General features: G+C 48.7%; 1 protein-coding gene across 1 annotated transcript in view; it reads left to right on the top strand.

Annotated features, from left to right (window-relative positions):
• The window catches only part of SUCLG2 (succinate-CoA ligase GDP-forming subunit beta), a 309494-nt gene that overhangs the window by 145379 nt on the left and 140078 nt on the right, over positions 1–24037 (top strand). The window contains exons 5-7 of the mRNA XM_068112925.2: positions 7940–8092; positions 17488–17577; positions 17726–17822. Coding sequence (XP_067969026.2) covers positions 7940–8092; positions 17488–17577; positions 17726–17822 — 340 coding nt within the window. The remainder of the gene's footprint in view (positions 1–7939; positions 8093–17487; positions 17578–17725; positions 17823–24037) is intronic.

Here is a 24037-nt window from a genome sequence, read left to right as displayed (position 1 = left end):
CTTTGCCCCACTTTATATGGGAAGGGTGGCAAGGATGCCACCCTTACCCACCGGGCCCATCGCTCATCAATCCCCCAGTCCTCTGGCACTAATAAGCCCCCCTTATTCAGAGGTACTGGGTCCCGCCTCGGCATCTAAAGCCGAGGCAATCCACGGGGGCGCCTGCTCGCCGGTGTAAGGTCTTATCCGGTCGGCGTGGACGATCCGAGGGAGGGCTCGTGGCCCCATTTTGATCTTAATGACCACGTCACAGATTTGCGACAGGACGACTCCTGGGCCTTGCCAGGGGGAGGTGAGCTTTGGGCACCTTCCCTTCCGCCTCCGGGGATTAAAGAACCAAATCTTCATCCCCGGAGCGTATTGACTCCCCTGGCTCCGGTCGTCGTACCTGCGCTTCATCTTTTCCCCCGCCAGATGGAGTTGGCGGCGGGCGAAGGCATGGACTAGCTCCATGCCTTCCTCTAGGTGACGTGCGTACCCCTCCCTCGGCGGGTTAACCACTGTGTCTGGCACGGGACCGCATAGCAAGTCGGCGGGAGCCCGTAACTCCCGCCCATACATAAGCAACGCTGGACTGCATGCGGTGGCCCCGTGCTGGCTGGTTCGGTAGGCCATAAGCAAATAAGGGAGATGTTCGTCCCAGTCATCCTGACGGGTGGCGGTGAACAGTGCCAGTTGTTGGATTAGAGTTCGATTAAATCTTTCCACCATCCCGTCAGATTGAGGTCTTAAAGGCGTTGTTCTGGTTTTCCGAATTGACAGGAGACTGCACACATCTTTTAGCAATTTGCTCTCAAAATTTCGTCCCTGGTCGGTGTGCAACTCCTGTGGAATCCCATGCCGGCACACAAATCCTTCCACGAAGGCCTGCGCTACCACCCCTGCTTCTTGGTTAGGGAGGGCGTAGGCCTCCGGCCACTTGGTGAAGTAGTCCATCACAACGAGGATGTACTTATTACCTAGGCGGGTGCGGGGTAGTGGGCCTAGGATATCCATGGCCACCCGCTCTAGGGGGGCCCCCACCTGGTGTAATTGAAGGGGGGCCCTCATCCTCCGTGCTGGTCCCTTTTTGGCAGTACAGGCGTCGCATCTCCGACACCAGTCCTGTATGTCGCGCCCCATATTCACCCAATAAAACCTCCGGCGTACCCGCGATATTGTCTTTGTCCTGCCCAAATGGCCGCCGGAGCGGGTACCATGCACCTGTTGCAATATGACGTTCTTGAATTTGTCAGGGACTATCACCAGCCAGGAAGTTCTATCAGAGGGAACCTCCACCCACTTGCGATACAAGATGTTATCCTTCAATTCCAGGGTCTGCCACTGAGCCCAATATGCCTTTGTTTGTGCCCCGAGGGGGGTGACCTCTTCCCCCTTTGGTCTTTGCCCCAATTTGACCCAATTGAACACTGGCCCCAGGACAGGATCCTCCTGCTGGGCCGTGCTCCATGCCAAAGTTCCGAATTCCTCATCTGCGGTTAGTGGCAAAATTGGCCCTCTCACCCGGGTTGCCCGGACAACGAGGGTCGGGTCCGAATCGCCCAATTGTTCCCTCTCCTCGTGTCTCGCACAAAATTTGCAGTTTTCCCCCAGACAAGGACGCCGAGAGAGTGCGTCTGCATTACCATGGGCCTTCCCGGCCCTATGGGCCACATCAAAATCGTACTGCTGCAACTTTTCCAACCACCTTGCAATTTGGCCCTCTGGTTCCTTGAACCGAAGGAGCCATTGCAAGGAGGAATGGTCAGTTCTAACCAAAAATTTCCGCCCGTACAAGTACGGGTGGAAATGGTTCATGGCAGCCAGCATAGCCAATAACTCTTTGCGAGTGACGCAATAATTTCTCTCGGGCCTACTTAAGGCCCGACTATAATAACCAATCACTCTCTCCACGCCCTCCTGTGTCTGAGACAAAACTGCGCCCAATCCTTCCTGGCTCGCATCCGTGTCCAGGGTAAATGCCCCGTTGCTAGTGGGGTACGCTAGAAGGGGTGCGGATGTCAGACACCCCTTCAATTTTTGGAAGGCCTCGTGGCACTCCCGTGTCCAATTAAATCGCGTCCCCTTCTCCGTAAGCCGGTGGAGGGGACGGGCCAACTCCGCAAATTTCGCCACAAAGCGCCGGTAGTAGGAGCAGAGTCCCAAAAATCCCCGCACCTCTTTGATGGTACGTGGTGCGGGCCACTCCTCTACCGCTTTAATTTTGTCTGGGTCCGTTTTTACCCCCTCGCGGCCGATCACGTGACCTAGATAGGCCACCTCTCTTGCAAACAAAGTGCACTTACTCGGGTTCAGCTTCAACCCTGCCTGTCTGAGGCACCCGAACACCTGGTCCAAATTAGCTACTGCCTGGGGGAACGTTTGGGCATGTACCAGGACGTCATCCAGGTACACCAGGCATGATTGCCATGGCATGCCGCCTAGTACATGCTCCATCAATCTTTCAAAGGTGGCGGGGGCGTTACACAAACCAAACGGCATCACAGTAAACTGATACAGTCCCTTACCTGTGGAAAATGCCGTTTTCTCCTTCCCTGCCCTATCCATCTCCACCTGCCAATACCCACTCTTGAGGTCCAAAGTTGTGAACCAATTTGAGCCCGCAACGGCATCGAGGGTGTCATCAATCCTTGGCAGGGGATATGAGTCCTTGAGTGTCACGTTGTTTAGCTGGCGATAGTCCACGCAGAACCGCGTGGTCCCATCCTTCTTTTTGACCAGCACAACAGGTGACATCCAAGGACTTCCCGAGGGCTCGATCACACCTGCGTCGAGCATTTTTTCAACCTGCTCGTCAGCTTCCGCCCTCTTGCTCCAAGGGAGCCGTCGGGCGGCCTGACGAATAGGCCGGGCCTCACCGGTGTGGATCTGATGTTTCACCAGGCCCGTACGTCCAATATCCTCGGTGGACAGGGAGAAGAGGTCCAAATGGGACCCAACCAGTTTGTGTAAGGCCTCCCTCTGGGTACCTCCCAACTCTACGCTACTACGATTTACCATCTCGCAAATGGGATCGGGCCAATTCCTACTTCTTATTGAAGGCTCCCCCCGGGGTCGGCTCGGCTGGACGTTCTCGCCCCTCACTGTCGCGACTTCCTCAACTGGGGTGCAGCCAGCTACCCTCGTGCCCCTTACTATAGTGCGTGGTTCTGTACTCATATTTATTACTCGGACGGCCACTACCGGTCCGTCCGTTTTTACAAGGGTGCGGCCCACGATTAAACCCGGTATGGACTGCGCTGCCACCGGTTCGACCAGGCCGCAGGACTCCTGCCACGTTGGGCGAGCTGCCCACCGGGCCGGCACTATCGCCTCGGCCCTTGGGGGGATGGTCACGGCCTCGGAAGCCTCCAGCTCCGCTCTCTCGGCCGTGCTCACTCCCCCTAACGGCAGCTCTTCTACTCCCACCTGCAGGATCCCCCGGCACAAGTCGATTTTACAGCCGCTGGCAGTCAACAGGTCCAACCCTATTAAACATGGGTCGCACACCTCCGCCACCCAAACATCTATCTCCCTCCTTACCGACCCTAACTTGAGGGTCACAGAACCACGCCCTATGATCGGGGCCGTTACCCCGGTAGCAAGCTGCAAACTATAATTTTGCAGGCGCTGGATCTTATCCCAGCCACCTGCGCTCGAATCAAGGACCACAGGGCTGATGATCGTGGCGCTAGCTCCTGTGTCCACTACGGCGTCTACCCCCACGCCGGCAATTTTGCATCTAATTGTCAGGCTACCGGTTCCAATTTGGCCACAATAAATGACCTGTCGCGTCAATGAGGGCTCTCCTCCATCCTCTGCTGCCGAACACCGCCCTACGTGCCCGACACCTTCTAGTTTCCCGGGGTCTGGCGGGGGGGTGTCTGGGGTCGGCTAACCCGCTCCCCCCTGGGCGGAGTTGAGGACCTCAACCGCCGGGGATCATCCCGGCGCGCGGCTCGACAGTGCCGCGCCAGGTGACCCAGACGGTTGCAGGTATAGCACCTCACCTGATAAGGTGCTTGCCTCCGGAATTCCAAATTTCCCCCCCTGTAGGTCCGAATTGGATTACCCGCTCGTGGTCCACCGCGGGCCACCTCCGGGGCCGCCTGCCATGGTCCAGGTCCCGCCAGGCGCTGGTCCACCAGCCTCCGGACCATGCCCGCCAGGTCAGGACCCACGTCGGGGGCGGGCCCCCTAAGGGGTCCGCCCTCCATCGGGGGTCCCACCTGGCGGACCGCCATTGCGAGACGCTCGCCCCCCCGGGCCAGGGGCCTCGCTGCTTCCCAACGGGCCGCAGCGTCAGCCGCCTGGCTCAGAGTCTGCGGGCGCCACATGGCGAGCTGTTGCCGGAGCTCAATATCCGGGAGGGCCTGGATAAAATGGTCCAGCGCCAGGCTTTCCCGGGAATCCGCTGCCATGCTAGCATGTGCGATCCCCACTGCGCGGCGAATGTCGTGGGCAAGTTCCCCGATGGCTTCCTGGGGCTTGCGCTTTCGCAGCGCGAGCTGAGCTTTAACAAGCTCGCTCTGCTGTTCAATGCCGAATCGATTAATTAGGGCGTCGCGGAGGGCTGGCAGGGTGAGAGCACCCGCTGGTAATGCCGTCAGCACCTCCGCCGCCGCGCCGCGCAATGCGGCCACCAGGTGTACTCCACCTTCGTCCTCACCCCAACCGTTGCCCTTACACACACAGTCGAACTGCGCCAGGTACGCGCGTAGATCACTCTTGCCGTCATACGGCGCGAGTGGGACCTTGTGGGACCACCTCGTATGCGTGTCGTTGCCCGTCTGCCGGACCCCGTGCGTCGCCCCTTGCGGGGTCAGCGCGGGGCCGAACCGGCCGGGCCCCCACAGTACATTACCCCCAAGGGGCTCTCGTGCCTCCCCGGTCCCTCCAACAACTACCCCTGTTGGTGTCGATGCATGGGTCACACTTCCGCAACCCGCTACCCATTCCATACCACCACAACCTTGCTCACCCACACCTCGCACCTCTCGTTCCATACCCTCCGGACCAGCCATACACCTCACTCGTGGCCTCTCACGAACATCCGGGTCTATCTCGACCCCCAAGCTTATTAAATCACCTGGCGCATCATACGCACGACCATATTGGTCACCACTTACACCGGGTCCTCTTTCTCTTCGCTTCTCCTCCATCACCTGCGAATCCCTCATCCGGTTAATGAGCACATCATCACGATCCGAACACAGACTTTGGACCAATTCTTTTACTTCCTCCTTTATCTCTTTCTTATCCTCTCTCCGTCGCTTCTTAATTTCGCTCACCCCTTCTTCCACTTCTTCTAATTTCTGCTTCACCTCCTTCATCTCTTCGTGCGCCCCTTTAAGTTCTTCCTCTAACTCCACTTTATTTTTTTATATGTGCTCCCGCACCTCCCGCTCTTTAACCTCCATCACCTCTACCACCTTGTCCATTTTCCTCGTCAGGTCCTCATGTACCGTCTGACACTCTTTTTTAATTACCCCTACGTCCTTTTTCATCTCCTTCTGTGTCGATTTTAAACCCTCTATTACCGCTGTGTTCTTCTTTACCTGGTCCCCCAACTCCTTTTGTCCCACTGTCAGTTGTTCTACTCCCAGCGTCAACTCCTCTATACCCCCTTGCAATTTTACAGTCCCCTTTCTCACCTCCTTCTCCATGCGCTCCTTACAGTGCCTCACCTCCTCGCGCACTCCTCCGACCTCCTCACTCACCCCTCTTCTGATCTCCTCTCCCATCACTTGCATCTCCTGCCCAGATGCCACCCTCATCTGCTCCATTTCCTCCCTGTGAGCATCCAGTTTGGTTTCTACCCCCATTCTGACCCCCTCTATCTGCTGCCCCATTTGTTTAACTTCCCTTTCCGCTTGGTCCCTCATGTCCCTCAATTTGCCTTCCATACTGTTTTCTAACCCCTCTAACCCCTTTTGCATCCCTTCCATTTGATTCTCTTGAGCGGCCATTCTGTTTTCTACCCCCATTAACCCCTCCTGTATTTCCCCTAATCTATTGTCTAATCCCTCTATTCTACTTCCTAACCCATGTTTCACCCCTTCTATCCCATTGTCTAACCCCTCTAATTTCTTGTCTAATCCCTCACCGGTACCCCTCGCTTCGTCCCTCATTACCCCCATTTGGTTTCCCATTACCCCCAATTGCTCACTCTGAGCATCCATCCGGTTCCCCAACCGCTCACTATCAGCCCTCATTCCCACAATTTGGTCTCCCATTCGTTCCATAAGGGCCCTCATTTGCAACATAAAAAGGTTCGAATCCACCAGGGGCGCTGCCACGGTCGCGGGCGCGGTCGCCGTGACCAGCGAGGCGCCATTTTGTGCGTCTGCTACCCTCGCTGCTTCGCTCTCCTCACGTCCCTCATTTTGGTCCTGGACCGACCCTGCCTCACTCTCCTCTACCGGACCCCAGCCGACTTGGTCTGCCATAGCGCGACTTTCAAAATTCGGGTTTTTATATTTTGTAAAACACAATCAAATTTCGCCGTTATAATTTCGAGCGCGGGAAACGCGCTCCGGATCGAATTCTACCTCCCAACACCAATTGTTACCCTAGTGGTACAATTGGTGTTCCAAAATTTGGGCCTAATAAATTTAGTCCCAGGTCCGAATCCCACTCCTGACACCAATTGTTACGGACACGACTTTGATGTTATGGTGGGCCGAGCGGAATGGCCGCCGTGTCCGCACAAGTTACCCGATTATACTCGAACCTTGGCCGAGTCGCGCTATGCTAAATCAATGAAGGAAAAAGACACAACGGCTGGGATTAAGGCAACGACACAAGGGGTACGGTTCTCAAGACCTCCGGAGGAGGTTATAATATTGCGGAAGGTTAGACTACAGAGACGAGAGGTACAGCATAGTAAGATAGGCACTTAATTACGGTCTTATAGTAGCCCCGACAGACGACAGGTAAACAGGACAAAACTGACTCACACGGGGATTGATGGCAAGGAAAGCGGGTAGTCGATGGCTCAAGGTGCACTCTTGGCTCAGGGACAGAATCGACCCGGTCCGGTCCAAAGATGCGGGGAGGTCGCTCAGCGCTCGGAGGTCGCGACTTGTCGTTTCAAGCTGGGGGCGCATCTGATCTCACATCCGGTAAGTCGCTGCGTATATCCGGCGTGGAGTGACACGCCCTCGGCTAGTTAGCTCCGCCCCAGATGGAATCGGTCCGCCCTTCTTATTGGGTGCGGGGGGGTTACCGGGCTCCGCCCTTGACGAGGAGCTGACAGTGAGCCCCTTCGTGGTAACCCCGTCGGAGTGCATGGTCAATGGCGGCTAACCAAGCCGATGTGAGGACGCACACTCCCCGCACGCCGTTGTTGTAGTTGTTGTTGTAGTTGTTGTTGTAGTTGTTGTGGTTGTTGTTTCATGGGGAAGATGGGAGGAGGTATGGGGAGGTCCTAAACTCACTACTGGTGCCATACGATCACATTCTGGTGCAACGAAGAGTCAGAATTAATGGAAACGAGTCCTTAACTGACATAGACTAAGAATAACTAGCAAGATGTCCGAAAGTTGTCTACGTGAGATGCGGTGGACCTGGGCACGACATTTAATGGGGGAAAAAGGGGAAGGTCGGTTCTACAGAGTGTTGTTTACAGACAATGGGACTAGGGAATGGGGGATTGGGGATAGTTGGGGAGTATTGGGGAAATAGGGGAATATTTACAAGCGGATATGGAGGCCAAATGCCATATCCGCAACAGTATATTGGAAAGCAATGCACAAATCAAGAAAGTATATGAGGTTTGAACCAGGGATTCCAGCATGCATGATCTTGGTGCTCAGATGGGAGCAGCAAACAGTCAAAGCTTTGGCATTGTGAATGATTCATTTTTGGGAAAAGAGAGTTCTACATTTTCAGTACATGATATATTTGCATCCAGAGGCTAAAACATTGTTTGTGCTTGGTTGTGGTTTTGTTATTTTAGGTGATGGTTGCTGAGGCCCTGGATATTGTACGAGAAACATACATTGCCTTACTCATGGATCGAGCTTTCCATGGCCCTGTCTTGGTGGGGAGCCCTCAGGGGGGTGTTGACATAGAGACTGTTGCTGCCAGCAACCCACATCTCATTTACAAGGTGTTTATGCAAAAGCTTCTGCTGCTTTCCACTAAGCAGTTGGCACACACATCTTGTATCGAAGCTCGGTAGCTGGCACCAGTGCATTCTGCTAATAACTATAACTATAACAATTGTATTGTAATTTTTGTACAATTTCCTCACTTCATTCGGGAATTACTGTGTGTGTGTGTCCATACTTTTGAGAGGTCTTCATTGATAATGAAGAATTGTATGATGAAGCAGCCCATTGGGTTTATGCCTTTTAGTCTAGTAGGAAGACTAGGTCCCCCTGCACCCCCCGGAGATATACTTCTAATCAGTGTTTCTAGATTGGAAAAAATGTGTAGAAAATGACTAGCTATGGCCCCAAGCTGAAAAAATGTCCCACATACCATTTTTATGCAAATTACTGCTGCCATTATCAAAAAAACGATTTTTGACATATCTCAGCCAATATTGCAGATAATTGAAAAATGAAGGTGTCTAGACCCATGTTTTGAAGGGCATAGATCATGATAGAACTATTCATAACATGATTACATGTGTCTATGGTATACTAGTATGCATATTAATGCTGTAATTACAAAATAATCAGTTTTACAAATGATAAGGATACGTTAATACTGCAGATAACTTAACATGGTACATAAGGGGTCTAAACCCAGGTATTTTCAAGGTTAAATGTCAACAAGATGCTCCTGAGTCTTGCATAGGGGCGGGACATTGGCAGTAACATTGGTACCACTCAACTTTTCTTCCCACCATTGACTTTGTATTGCGAGAGATTTTCACTTGCTTATTTAAAGGTTTCTCACCCAGCCCACGTAAAATCTACCAACTCCTGCTGTTAACTCCCAAACATATTTTTTTATGTTATCCAATCACAGTGCAGAAATGACAGACTAGAGATCCAAATTAGTGCTGCTATAGCTGCCATTTTACATTTCCATCCATGTAACATGCGCGCTCGCGCGCTCGTATCAATTGGTAATGTCGCGCGCTCGTATCAATTGGTAACGTTGATGTTATTGAATACCTCAGTTGAAAGTTCAGTCTTCCATTCCATCTGTGTGTTGTTCTTGGTATTCATCCTCCAATCTAGCCAGGTAAGATGCTAACTATAATGTTACTCACACTCTTGACTTCAGTTTCTGCATGAAATCATAAACAGGCAGAATAACAGCTGAGCCAGCTAGCACCATGTTAGCTAACGTTAAAGCTAGCCTCATCTATGTACAGTATGTTCCTAATGTCGGTGTAACTTAAACTTTTGTTAATGCCAAACATGAGACATATCTGTTGACTTCTGTATATGAATTGAACCAGAAAGAGGCACGACAGCTGAGCTAGCTACAGTAACTTAGCACAATGTTTCATTGGCCTAGATAGCTAACGTTAGTGTGGAAGAATTTAGATGTTTTAGCTATTAGCACTTTTGATGCCACTAAACATGGTTTAGTCAGCTAAAAAGTACCCTAGTGTAGAACATGACTCAGAACCTCTGTTACCTCACTGAAAACTCAGAGCCTCCTTTCACAGGCACTTTTAACATCATTCGTGATTTCTTATTTGTCATTTAACAGTGATGGTAGACATCGACAGCAAGCATGCCCAAAAGAAAACGGAGTGTAGAACCTGCAGCCCAAAGCTCTCCTCCTACATGCATCCTTCATGTACCATCCATGTCTGATCATGGGGATTTCACGCCCCTCCGTAAAATTAAAGGATCTGCTTCAGAAAAACTGCAACTGCTTCAAAAGATCCGGGATAGACGTCTCAACCAACCGCATGACTCCCCATGTCGTATGCAATCAGTATGTGATCAGATCCCGGCAACTCTTCCTGATGACCTAGAAAGAGTAGGATATCACAGCAAGTGTTATAAGCACTTTGTCCGCCACTTTCATCGTCTGGGAGATGATACAGAACCAGGGCCATCAACCTCATCATGGCATCACTCTCCTCGTAAACCAGGAGGTTCTGCTGAACCCATCTTCCCGCCAGAGTGTATATTTTGTGAGAAAGTTGAGACCAAAGATGCTCATCGCAATACTGAGAGGCCTACAACCTTCCCATCCTTTAAAAACAAAGAAAATGCATGGGAGCAAATCGAAACACGGGCTGAGAAAATGGGTCTCTATCGACTCCATCGAAAGGTGAAAAACAAAGACCTCTTTGCATGTGAGGCCAAACACCATCCGTCATGTTTTAAAGCTTTCCGCACAGCATTCTACAACTATGAGCGTGCGATTCACAGAGCCGAAGCACCAAAGGAGCAGGCTTGCATGTCAGCCGCCCATGAAAAGGCATTCAACTCAGTACTGGAACACATTCAAACCCAGGTCATCCAGCAGAATAAAGTTCTACAGCTTTCTTCCTTGCGCTTGCTCTATGTCGAGGAACTGAAACTGAATGGATATGAGAACTCAAATTATCGGTCAGAGAAACTACTGAAACGCCTACAGAATGACCCAATCAAGGAGCATATCCACTTCACGAAGGTTGATCATGACAAATGTGATGTCATTTCTTTCTGGCTTGTGCACAGCTCAAACATAACAGTTTCCAATGCTCTCGCACGAGCATTCACACTCGGAAGCACAAACAAGAACCAAAATGTTGCCCTCCAACTTCGCCAGGGTATTCTACAGGCTTTCAGAGAGTGTAAAGACCAACCATGGCCACCAACAGCTGAAGACATGGAGCTCAATCCTGAAGACATCCTACCTCCAGACCTTGTCCGCTTTCTCAGCGTGCTAATGACTGGCAAGGAGGGCATCGAGACAGAAAAGGTGAAGCGTCTGGTCTTCTCCATTGGACAAGATCTGTGCCGTGCAGTGTCAGATGGAAAATGGAAGTTACCAAAGCACATTCTCCTCTGTGTGACTGTAAGGCACCTGTTCCGAAGCAAACAGCTCACCACAATACTACACAGGCTTGGACACTCTGAGAGCTACGATTTCGCCTTGGAGTTGGAAACTGCTCTCGCCAAGGTCCTGGATGAAGTCTCAACTTATCGTACACCACAAATTGTGACAGGAGAGGGCAACCTTGTATTCCACTGTGAGTGGGACAACTTGAATAAAACCACTACCAGTGTGCACAGCAGCAACATTGTAAACAGTGCTGGAGGAATCATGGTGCAGGAGGTCAAGCCCGGGTTCGAGAGCAGCAAGGACCGAATGCTACCTACCATCAATAGGTCACAACAGCGTAGCCTGAAGGTCGACACACCAAAAACTCTCCCACCCTTGCACTTTACTCGCGTTGGCCCGAAGTTCCCTGAAGGCTCATCATTCACACCGCCAGCAGAGAATGACACAGTCTATGCCACTACGATGCAAGAGTACTACATCTGGCTCTTCATCAGATACATCGGAAGCTGTGGCCTGCAGCCTGTGCCTGGGCTAGGGGGTTTCACCTCTGCAACTGGTTCATGGGTCAGGGAAGCATCGCCAACTTGTCAACGTCTCTGAGCTGGCAGAATCCCTGGGAGAGGACTACTGTGCCACTCTCCTGGGGTACTATGTGTTCAGCGGAGAAGACTGCACCAGTGCCTTCAAAGGGAAGGGAAAAGTCGGGCCCTTGAAAAAGCTGGAGAAGAATCCCAGGTTTCACAGGGCATTCGGTGAACTGGGTGACAACTGGGATGCCAACCCTGAGGTGGAGAGGCAGTTAGAAAAATTCACCTGTGTGATGTACGGCCAGAGTCGCGAGTCATCAGTGGACATTGTCCGTGCCAAGCTGCTACGAAAAATGGTGGGAGAGGACAAGACCCTCACATCCAAGTCCAAGGTTGATCTGGCTCGCCTTCCTCCATGCCAGTCTGCCCTGAAGCCGCACATCCAGCGTGTGAACCACCGCGTAGCATTGTACAAAAGAGCCGATCAACCTATCATCGAAAAGCCAAAACCTTATGAGGAGCAAGGATGGATAAGGACTGATGAAGGACTGTTGAAACCAATGTGGTCCAGTGGTCCCATCCTACCAACCTCACTGGTGGATCTTCTGAACACAGGAGAGCACGAAGAGGAGGAGGAAGAGGAAGGAGAAGAAGAGTTTGACTCTGACGATTTCGATGAAAATGATGATGACTGACTCAGTGTAGAATCACTAATGCTAATGATGTTTATCTAAAACAAGCAAGAGAAGAGTGGTCACATTGAGTGCTAGGACTATTTTGACAGTTGTAATATTTAGAAAAATAAAACTTTGTGTTAACGTCTGTGTAGACGGACCTTAATATGAGTCTATTATTTCGTAAAACTGTGATTATTTTGTAAATAAAGCACTAATTAGCATACTAGTATACCATAGACACATGTAATCATGTTATGAATAGTTCTATCATGATCTATGCCCTTCAAAACATGGGTCTAGACACCTTCATTTTTCAATTATCTGCAATATTGGCTGAGATATGTCAAAAATCGTTTTTTTGATAATGGCAGCAGTAATTTGCATAAAAATGGTATGTGGGACATTTTTTCAGCTTGGGGCCATAGCTAGTCATTTTCTACACATTTTTTCCAATCTAGAAACACTGATTAGAAGTATATCTCCGGGGGGTGCAGGGGGACCTAGTCTTCCTACTAGACTATTTTGAGCAATTTTCGCATTATTTATGCAAAAATGGTGGGGTGGCAATTGCTTAATAAATGATGGGAAAGGAGAGTTATAATGTGGAGGGATGGGTTCGACAGGACAGGGACAGAAAGAGGGGAGAGGAGAGGGAGTAGAGGACAAGGAGGAGTAGAGACATTGGAGAGGAGAGGGAGGGGAAGAAGAGAGGAGAGGGAGGGAAAGAAGAGAGGAGAGGGAGGGAAAGAAGAGAGGAGAGGGAGGGAAAGAAGAGAGGAGAGGGAGGGAAAGAAGAGAGCAGAGGGAGGGGAAGAAGAGAGCAGATGGAGGGGAAGAAGAGAGCAGAGGGAGGGGAAGAAGAGAGCAGAGGGAGGGGAAGAAGAGAGCAGAGGGAGGGGAAGAAGAGAGGAGAGGGAGGGGAAGAAGAGAGGAGAGGGAGGGGAAGAAGAGAGGAGAGGGAGGGGAAGAAGAGAGGAGAGGGAGGGGAAGAAGAGAGGAGAGGGAGGGGAAGAAGAGAGGAGAGGGAGGGGAAGAAGAGAGGAGAGGGAAGGGAAGAAGAGAGGAGAGGGAGGGGAAGAAGAGAGGAGAGGGAGGGGAAGAAGAGAGGAGAGGGAGGGGAAGAAGAGAGGAGAGGGAGGGGAAGAAGAGAGGAGAGGGAGGGGAAGAAGAGGGGAGAGGGAGGGGAAGAGGAGAGGAGAGGGAGGGGAAGAAGAGGAGAGGGAGGGGAAGAAGAGGAGAGGGAGGGGAAGAAGAGGAGAGGGAGGGGAAGAAGAGGAGAGGGAGGGGAAGAAGAGAGGACAGGGAGGGGAAGAAGAGAGGACAGGGAGGGGAAGAAGAGAGGACAGGGAGGGGAAGAAGAGAGGAGAGGGAGGGGAAGAAGAGAGGAGAGGGAGGGGAAGAAGAGAGGAGAGGGAGGGAAAGAAGAGAGGAGAGGGAGGGAAAGAAGAGAGGAGAGGGAGGGGAAGAAGAGAGGAGAGGGAGGGGAAGAAGAGAGGAGAGGGAGGGGAAGAAGAGAGGAGAGGGAGGGGAAGAAGAGAGGAGCTGGAGGGGAAGAAGAGAGGAGCGGGAGGGGAAGAAGAGAGGAGAGGGAGGGGAAGAAGAGAGGAGAGGGAGGGGAAGAAGAGAGGACAGGGAGGGGAAGAAGAGAGGAGAGGGAGGGGAAGAAGAGAGGACAGGGAGGGGAAGAAGAGAGGACAGGGAGGGGAAGAAGAGAGGACAGGGAGGGGAAGAAGAGAGGAGAGGGAGGGGAAGAAGAGAGGAGAGGGAGGGGAAGAAGAGAGGAGAGGGAGGGGAAGAAGAGAGGAGAGGGAGGGGAAGAAGAGAGGAGAGGGAGGGGAAGAAGAGAGGAGAGGGAGGGGAAGAAGAGAGGACAGGGAGGGGAAAGAGAGAGGAGAGGGAGGGGAAAGAGAGAGGAGAGGGAGGGGAAAGAGAGAGGAGAGGGAGGGAAAGAAGAGAGGAGAGGGAGGGAAAGAAGAGAGCAGAGGGAGGGGAAGAAGAGAGGAGAGGGAGGGGAAGAAGAGAGGAGAGGGAGGGGAAGAAGAGAGGAGAGGGAGGGGAAGAAGAGAGGAGAGGGAGGGGAAGAAGAGAGGAGAGGGAGGGGAAGAAGAGAGGAGAGGGAGGGGAAGAAGAGAGGAGAGGGAGGGGAAGAAGAGAGGAGAGGGAGGGGAAGAAGAGAGGAGAGGGAGGGGAAGAAGAGAGGACAGGGAGGGGAAGAAGAGAGGAGAGGGAGGGGAAGAAGAGAGGAGAGGGAGGGGAAGAAGAGAGGAGAGGGAGGGGAAGAAGAGAGGAGAGGGAGGGGAAGAAGAGAGGAGAGGGAGGGGAAGAAGAGAGGAGAGGGAGGGAAAGAAGAGAGGAGAGGGAGGGAAAGAAGAGAGGAGAGGGAGGGGAAGAAGAGAGGAGAGGGAGGGAAAGAAGAAAGGAGAGGGAGGGGAAGAAGAGAGGAGAGGGAGGGGAAGAAGAGAGGAGAGGGAGGGGAAGAAGAGAGGAGCGGGAGGGGAAGAAGAGAGGAGCGGGAGGGGAAGAAGAGAGGAGAGGGAGGGGAAGAAGAGAGGAGAGGGAGGGGAAGAAGAGAGGAGAGGGGGGGAAGAAGAGAGGAGAGGGAGGGGAAGAAGAGAGGAGAGGGAGGGGAAGAAGAGAGGACAGGGAGGGGAAGAAGAGAGGACAGGGAGGGGAAGAAGAGAGGACAGGGAGGGGAAGAAGAGAGGACAGGGAGGGGAAGAAGAGAGGAGAGGGAGGGGAAGAAGAGAGGAGAGGGAGGGGAAGAAGAGAGAGGAGAGGGAGGGGAAAGAGAGAGGAGAGGGAGGGGAAAGAGAGAGGAGAGGGAGGGGAAGGGGAGAGGAGAGAGAGAAAGAGAATGAGAATGAGTGAATGAATGGGATGATTCTTAATGCAGCTGTTAGTTTTTTGCCCATCGTCATCTGTTTACTTTTTCTTCAGAACAGGCTCCAAATGCTCCAAATTGAGTTTTCAATGATTGGCCCTTGAGCTGGAACAGTAGTTCTGACATTTATCAAGACAATTTGTGATGACTTGTTCACCAGTTTCTGTTGCAAAATTGGTTTGGGGATTTCCAGGCACCAGGAAGCTATTGTTTATATATGGCTACACACTACTAGTCCAGTGTTGTGGTGTCGAGGGATAATCGGATCACGAGCTGAAGTTCCACCATATGTGATATGCTTCCCTTCAGGCTTCCCTCAGGTTCGTCTTGGAGACCTTCTGGCATTAAAATCAGGTGCAGACCTTCTGGCATAACGTTGCACTTTTGAAGGCTTATGCCATGGATACTCACTCTTGTCTCCCCTATACAGTGCATTCAGAAAGTATTCAGACCCCTTCACTTTTTTCACATTTTGTTATGTTGCAGCCTTATGCTGAAATCGTTTAAATTCATTTTTTCCCTCATCAATCCACACTCAATACCCCAGAATGACAAAGAGAAAACAGGATTTTAGAAAGTTTTGCAAATTTATTAAAAAGAAAAAACTGAAATATCACATTGACATAAGTATTCATACCCTTTGCGATGACACTTGAAATTTAGCTCAGGTGCCTCCCATTTCTCTTGATCATCTTTGAGATGTTTCTACACCTTGATTGGAGTCCACCTGTGGTAAATTCAATTGATTGGACATGATTTGGAAAGGCACACACCTGTCTATATAAGGTCTCACAGCTGACAATGCATATCAGAGCAAAAACCAAGGCATGAGGTTGAAGGAACTGCCTGCAGAGCTCAGAGACAGGATTGTGTCGAGGCACCGATCTGGGGAAGCCTACAAAAAAACCTCTGCTGCATTGAAGGTTCCCAAGAGCACAGTGGCCTCCATAATTCTTAAGTGGAAGAAGTTTGGAACAACCAGAACTCTTCCTAGAGCTGGCCGCCCGGCCCAACTGAGCAATCGGGGGAGAAGGGCCTTGGTAAGAGAGGTGACCAAGAACCCGATGGTCACTCTGGCTGAGCTCCAGAGATCCTGTGTGGAGATGGGAGAAACTTCCAGAAGGACAACCATCACTGCAACACTCCACCGATCTGGGCTTTATGGCAGAGTGGCCAGACGGAAGCCAAACAGTTCAATGTTAGTTTCATCAGACCACAGAATCTTGTTTCTTACAGTTTGAGGGTCCTTTAGGTGCTTGTTTGCAAACTCCAAGCGGGCTTTCATGTGCCTTTCTCTGAGGAGAGGTTTCCGTCTGGCCACTCTGCCATAAAGCCCAGATCGGTGGAGTGTTGCAGTGATGGTTGTTCTTCTGGAAGTTTCTCCCATCTCCACACAGGATCTCTGGAGCTCAGCCAGAGTGACCATCGGGTTCTTGGTCACCTCTATTACCAAGGCCCTTCTCCCCCGATTGCTCATTTTGGCCGAGCGTCCAGCTCTAGGAAGAGTCCTGGTTGTTCCAAACTTCTTCCATTTAAGAATTATGGAGGCCACTGTGCTCTTGGGAACCTTCAATGCAGCAGAATTTTTTTTTGTAGGCTTCCCCAGATCTGTGCCTCGACACAATCCTGCCTCTGAGCTCTGCAGGCAGTTCCTTCGACCTCATGGCTTGGTTTTTGCTCTGATATGCATTGTCAGCTGTGAGACCTTATAGGGACAGGTGAGTGCCTTTCCAAATCATGTCCAATCAATTGAATTTACCACAAGTGGACTCCAATCAAGGTGTAGAAACATCTCAAAGATGATCAAGAGAAATGGGAGGCACCTGGGCTAAATTTCAAGTGTCATAGCAAAGGGTCTGAATACTTATGTAAATGTGATATTTCAGTTTTTTCTTTTTAACAAATTTGCAAAACTTTCTAAAATCCTGTTTTCTCTTTGTCATTTTGGGGTATTGAGTGTAGATTGATGAGGGAAAAAATGAATTTAAACGATTTCAGCATAAGGCTGCAACATAACATAATGTGAAAAAAGTGAAGGGGTCTGAATACTTTCTGAATGCGCACTGTATGTTGTGTAGCATGCACATCGTCTGTATATCATTTGGTGGGATACCTTTTCATATCTTTTGATCAGGGTAGGCTTATCGTGTCCAAAATATGAATAGGTATCCACCAAATGACAGATGATTCAATGTTGGTGGTGAATTTTATCATTGCAAGTGGGTAACTGTAAGTTTTGTTTGGGCTGAGGAACGTGGTAGTTACGATGTGAGGTGTGAAGCCTTGTCTGCAGACCTACGCTGTATGAATGTACATTTTAGAAGGCTTGAAACTGCCCATTAACAAATGTCCACCTGGTCCATCACATAACGGAGACCGAAATGAGATATGGTGACAATTGGGCATTTTTTAAAAACCTTTTTTCAAAAACGACACTGATGTTCACCTGCAGCAACCAATTGACATCCTTGAGGGGATGACGGAGGAACAAGCTTTCAAAATGGCGCAAAACCTTGGTTTCTCTGGGGGTGTGGAACAAAAGGTGAGGTTTTTTTCTTTTCTTTCCTTTTCTCGTGTTCAGCCTTTGGTTGCTTTGTCTCTTTTTGTGTTATTGTCAGTGTTTCCAACATTGTAACCCCAAAATGGGTCAGCAAGTGGGAAGTGTCTAGTCCCAGATGTCCTGTGTACAGGCAGCAAAGCAGATCCAGCAGCTATATGCACTCTTCCTGAGTGTGGATGCAACCCAGGTGGAGGTGAATCCCTTTGGAGAGACAAGCAATGGAGAAGGTTTGTTCCATTTCCCATGGGTTTCTGCGCTTCCTCGGCTAATGCCTCGTGCTAACTAACAAGATTGGAAAATGGCTTAGTGGGAGGAAGCAAAGAGTGGCTGTGTGTGCGACGATGTCTGGCTGGGAGGATTAAGTAGTGAGGTAACTTGAAGGGATTGGTGGTGGGGCCATCATTATACAATTTACACCAATGGGGTTAAGAGTCTGCTTTTTAAATTTACAGATGACACAAAACTTGGAGGTAAGGTAGACAGCAGAGAAAGAGGGATGGGGATGATCAGACTCATGAAAGAAAGTCTAGTCACCTTCATAGAATGGGAATAAGATTTGCAGATTCATTTTCACATCAAGAAATGTAAGGTACCGTGGTTGGGTAGGAGCAATGAAAATAGGGCCGACATAATGCAATGGGTCGTCCTGGAGCATGTCACACAGGAGAAGGATTTGAGGATGGTACTAGATAGGGGGGAGAGTTAGGGGTTAAGTTAACATCACAGTACCAGGCCGATAATTATAGGTAAAGCTAATAGGGTTTTAGTTTGTATTCATAGAAGGAAAAATTCGAAATAGAAAGAGGTAGTGTTATCACTATTGACGAATTTAGTGAGGCCTCTTGTAGAACATTGTGTGCAGTTTTGGTCACCACCTCTGAGGAAGGACACAGCTGCCATGTAGAGCGTTCAGTGTAGGGCTACTAGACCGATTTCAGGGATAGATGGTCGAAGCGGCCCAATGAGGTCGGACTTTATACATTAGAGAGTAGGCGATTACGAAGGGATCGAATGGAGAAGCTTAAGATAATGAAGGGTGTTGACAAAATAAGTGCAGAAGAGGCTTTCGACAGAATAGACTGATGCAACCAGGGGCCATAGCCTGGGAGTAAAGAAGAGGAGTGTTAAGACGGTGCTCAGGCAGGGTTCTTTCAGTCAAAGAGTAGTTAATGCATGTAATGGTCTCCCTACTAAGGCAGTGGCAGCAGAAAGAGTAGATAGATTTAATTTGGAATTAGATAGGTGCCTAGAAGCATAGGAGATAGGGATACAGGGTTATTGGCAGGACTTGTAGGTAGCTTGCATATGGATGGATGATCACATGTCGTGTTGGTGTAGTGCTGGCATGATGTACCGAATGTCCTCCTCCTGTGTCATAGTTCATTACGAGTCTTGCCCCGAAGCGGATGCAAGACTATTGCAATGTCCCGGTCTGTCTGTCTGTGTGTGTCTGTGTCTACGCTATATATTTTTTCCTTTAAAATGGTTTTCTCTGCAATCGCTTTTCTGGTTGATGTAAAACCTTATACATAGGAAGTGGCTATGGCCAACACCAGGCTTTTATTCACTTGCTGATACTCCGATTGTATTGCTTCTCGCTACTACTACTACTACTACTACTACTACTACTACTACTAACTTTGCACGTGGTGTTGGCTTAACGGTTAGGGTGCTGCCTTGGGGGGTTTTTTTTTTTGTTTTCTATACAAGATCGAGGCTCGTGAAAGAGCTAACATTAATCACACAAAAAGTCAAACCGACACACAAAACACAAAAAACAAGGGGAGCGGCATACAAGATGGGGAGAGAGGGGGAAGGACACAAACACAACATTTGAGAGCAGGGACATCGGGAGGACTTGGGGGGAGGTGGGAGAGGTATAAAACATATGAACACTGCAAGGACTCTGGGGTGAATTACCGGGGGTAGAAAAGATCAAGGTTTTGGATGGGGAAAGATAAGAGATGGTGGTGAACAGCTGTTTTAAAGACCTGGAGGGAGGAGTGGGATTGAAGGGAGTGGGGGAGTTTGTTCTAGAGGCGGGAGAAAAGAGGAATGAAGGAGTGAAGGTGAGCAGAGAGCCTAGATTTTGGCAGTTTTACCATAAGAGGGTTGCAGGCAGATCTTGTGCGACTTGAAGGAATATTGGGGGGACAGAGCACAGAGAGAGCTGGGGGAGCAAGGCCGGAGAGGAGTCGGTAGAAGACAGACCACCAACCTGCCTGTGGTGAGAGAGTGAAAGGCCCTCGGAGTTAGCTTCATCGCAGGAGATTCCAATGATTCTGAAAGCTTTGGCCTCAACAGCGTGAAGCCGAGCTAGGTGTGAGGCAAGAGCACCAGCCCAGACGGGGGAACAGTATTCCATTGAGCTGCGGATGAAAGCCTTGTATGTGGTGAGGAGCTCAGGTGTGCCAAGGAAGGACTTCGCACGACGGAGGATGCCCAGTCGGCGACTGGCTTTGGAGGCCAGCTTGGAAATGTGGTTTTCCCAAGAAAGATCATGGCAGATAGTGAGACCCAAAAGCTTGAGCGACAGAACTTCTTGGAGAGGATTGTTGAGAAAGTAGATGGGAGGGTTTTCCAGTCGGTCCTTTCGGAGAGACATCGTAAGAGTGTGAGATTTGTCAGGATTGAAAGACATGTTCCACTTGTTTGACCAGTCTGTGATTTTATCCAGGTCTGCAGAGAGTGAGGAGGCTGCAGACTGCCGATCTGAGGGATGAGGAATGGAGCGGCAGATAGTGGAGTCATCAGCAAAGAGATAGAGAGGATTTTCCAGAGAGTCGGAGAGATCATTCTCGGGACGCGATCTTGGAGAGATTCTCGGGTCCTGAGTTTGAATCCCGGTCGGTCGTTGAATTAACACCAGGTGGGGTTGTTTCAGCCTGTTATCCTTCCGAGGTCGGCGAAATGAGTACCAGCTGACTGGGATGAATTAGCCTTTTGAGACCTGCGACGGAGTGGCCACCTGTCCAGGATTGTGTCCAATTGCCAAAAAACTGCTTTGGCAGCCCGTATGCATCTGAAGATACTGGAGTGGTCACTACTACTAACTATGACCACATCTATTAACTACTTTAATGAACTCAATTACCCCCCTTCTTGTGAGATCGGCCAGGGAATGTTTTTGTTGCATGGCTTTCACGAACCGATTGGACATCCTTGATGTTCGACTGATTATGATTTGGGCAGGAATTTGTAATTTGGTCAGGCTGCTGGAAATAACTCACCTTCTCTTTATGAATGAAAGATCCTTCATTATTGGACAATTGGTGCACTATATATTTTGACATTTTGAAATAATTACCAGACCTCGATGTACCCGAGGCCTCGCCCAAATTAGCATGCAAGCAGTGGATTCGATAGCACCGCTTTATCCTGCTTGAACACACAAATGTCTGATTGAGTGCCAGTTCCGGATTTAGCACGCTATTCCTGTTGCCATACACTCGCATCAAATCTCATTCAACGTACTTGTTTTTTCCATTCCAAATCAAGTATCCCCAAATTATTCCATCAAAAGGACTTTTCAAAAACAATCTCCCGGAAACATGAATGTCTCAGTTCCAAATGTACACTGTACAGTCACACATTTCACGAATCCTGTTGTGTCGATGGATGATGCAATCCCACTGTGTGAATGTGAAATTGCTTCCTGTGTACACCTCAGCTCACAACTGGTTCTTGCAAAAATGTAACATTCACAGTGAAATCTTATTGGAAATATTTTGTTTCTTGGCAAAACATTTTGCTTTTCGTTTATTGTGCTTTACCAGAGCTGATAGGATAGCTTCGAGGTTTGCGCGCTCGCCTTTGAGCTGTCGAACCTGGGTTCCAATCCCGACCCAGCTAATAATTGTCACCAGTTGTTTTGCATGTGACGTCATCCATCAGATGAATACGAAGCCAAACCACTCCTTTTGTGCCGGCACTCGTCGTTTGTGAACTTTAAAGATACTACAGTTTATTTTGTGCAGAGTAGACGAGCTATCACCAGCACCCTAAACAAATTACAAATTCTCGACCTGACTGACTGATGGAAAGTCAATGGCAAACCACCCAGCCAAGCCACGGCCTTCCTGGCCTTCCTTCCTTCTTATTTCTGCATTCTGCTTTTACTACTTTTGTCTTCATCCTTTCTCAAAATTTATTTCTAGTTCGGCATTTATTTCCACCTCTGCTTTTTCTATATTTGCTAGTCAGGTTGTTTGTGTTTTTAGCGGCTTTGCATTCCCAATGTGCTTTGGGTTTAAGCCACGGTATTTTTTTCCCCACACTTCCACTGCACACTGTCCCATGGTAATGCTGTGTGGAGAGCTCACCCTTCCAGTACACACTTACCATTTTGTGTTTTTGGCTGGCCCATTCCCGAAGGCCTGGAAAGGGTTATTGCAATCGTTCTTTGTATCGGGGCGTCTACACGCAGATCTACTGTAATATAGCACATTCATTCTCAGATCTACTGTAATATAGCACATTCATTCTCAGATCTACTGTAATATAGCACATTCATTCTCAGATCTACTGTAATATAGCACATTCATTCTCAGATATACTGTAATATAGCACATTCATTCTCAGATCTACTGTAATATAGCACATTCATTCTCAGATCGACTGTAATATAGCACATTCATTTTCAGATCTACTGTAATACAGCACAATCATTCTCAGATCTACTGTAATATAGCACATTCATTCTCAGATCTACTGTAATATAGCACATTCATTCTCAGATCTACTGTAATATAGCACATTCATTCTCAGATCTACTGTAATATAGCACATTCATTCTCAGATCTACTGTAATATAGCACATTCATTCTCAGATCTACTGTAATATAGCACATTCATTCTCAGATCTACTGTAATATTGCACATTCATTCTCAGATCTACTGTAATATTGCACATTCATTCTCAGATCTACTGTAATATAGCACATTCATTCTAAGATCTACTGTAATACAGCACATTCATTCTCAGATCTACTGTAATATAGCACATTCATTCTAAGATCTACTGTAATACAGCACATTCATTCTCAGATCTACTGTAATACAGCACATTCATTTTCAGATCTACTGTAATATAGCACATTCATTCTCAGATCTACTGTAATATAGCACAATCATTCTCAGATCTACTGTAATATAGCACATTCATTCTCAGATCGACTGTAATATAGCACATTCATTCTCAGATCTACTGTAATATAGCACATTCATTCTCAGATCTACTGTAATATAGCACATTCATTCTAAGATCTACTGTAATATAGCACATTCATTCTCAGATCTACTGTAATATAGCGCATTCATTTTCAGATCTACTGTAATATAGCACATTCATTCTCAGATCTACTGTAATATAGCACATTCATTCTAAGATCTACTTTAATATAGCACATTCATTTTCAGATCTACTGTAATATAGCACATTCATTCTCAGATCTACTGTAATATAGCACATTCATTCTCAGATCTACTGTAATATAGCACATTCATTCTCAGATCTACTGTGATTTATATAACCCAGTGAAGCTTTGCATTGTTAAATGCTATGTTATTGTCATTAGGATGTCAGCAAAGAAATAGCTTTTATTTTATGGCACTTCTTCATTTCCTACCGTGGACTTCATTTTTTGGTCGCCCTGGTGAGGCTTCCTGCGCAGTTTATTGTGACTGAATATTTAGGAATCTGTTATCGTAATGACCACCTGCACAGCTGGGGTATTTGCGTCGGCCGTTGCCATTTCAATCGTGTGATTATGAACACTATCATGGTTGCAGTATTTGGCACTCGGTTCTTATGGTGAGAATTGTGCATTGTTGTGCATAATCCACAGAGAAAAGCACATTAACTAGTATTTAAATGATGTAATTATTTTATCAGTATTTAATGCAATGTTTACTGCAAAAGGGCTTGGGTGTGGGGGAAGGTGGATTACTATGCATGCCTGTTTTATTTTTTTTAATGCCAGTGGCCATCTTGGAATCAAAGGTTTTTTGGTGGAATAGCGGTCTCTTTCGCAACGGTATTGCAATCCCCATAGTTAAGGCTGGTTTCTCTTCCCTCGCAGCAGTAAGTTATAGATGTCTTTTTGATGAACTTTTTTTTGCAGTTGCATGTAATTAATTAAATGAGGGAAAAAAATTGTGAAAGAAAAAAAAAAGTGGCAGAACACGTGAATTGTGATACGTGCATTATTTTCCCAATCTCGACCTTATGCTGACGACTTTCCTCAATAATAAAAGACACAAAAGTCCTGAGTAATTATTTAATTGACAAATGTGGGAAAATTACACATCCACATCAGAAATGGAACCCAGGTCCTCTGGTAAACTGTACCAGTGCTCTGCCATCTGAGCTATCTGGGTGACCCTGACCAAGCATGTAATTTTCCCACACATAGAATTGCCACTCTCTTTCCATCAATGCTCC

This window comes from Myxine glutinosa, chromosome 4 (assembly GCF_964187855.1).
Source record: "Myxine glutinosa chromosome 4, kmMyxGlut1.1, whole genome shotgun sequence".
Classification (NCBI taxonomy): Eukaryota; Metazoa; Chordata; class Myxini; order Myxiniformes; family Myxinidae; genus Myxine; species Myxine glutinosa.
The sequence above is the reverse complement of the archived record's forward strand: the minus strand, read 5'-3'. Positions and strand labels throughout refer to the sequence as shown.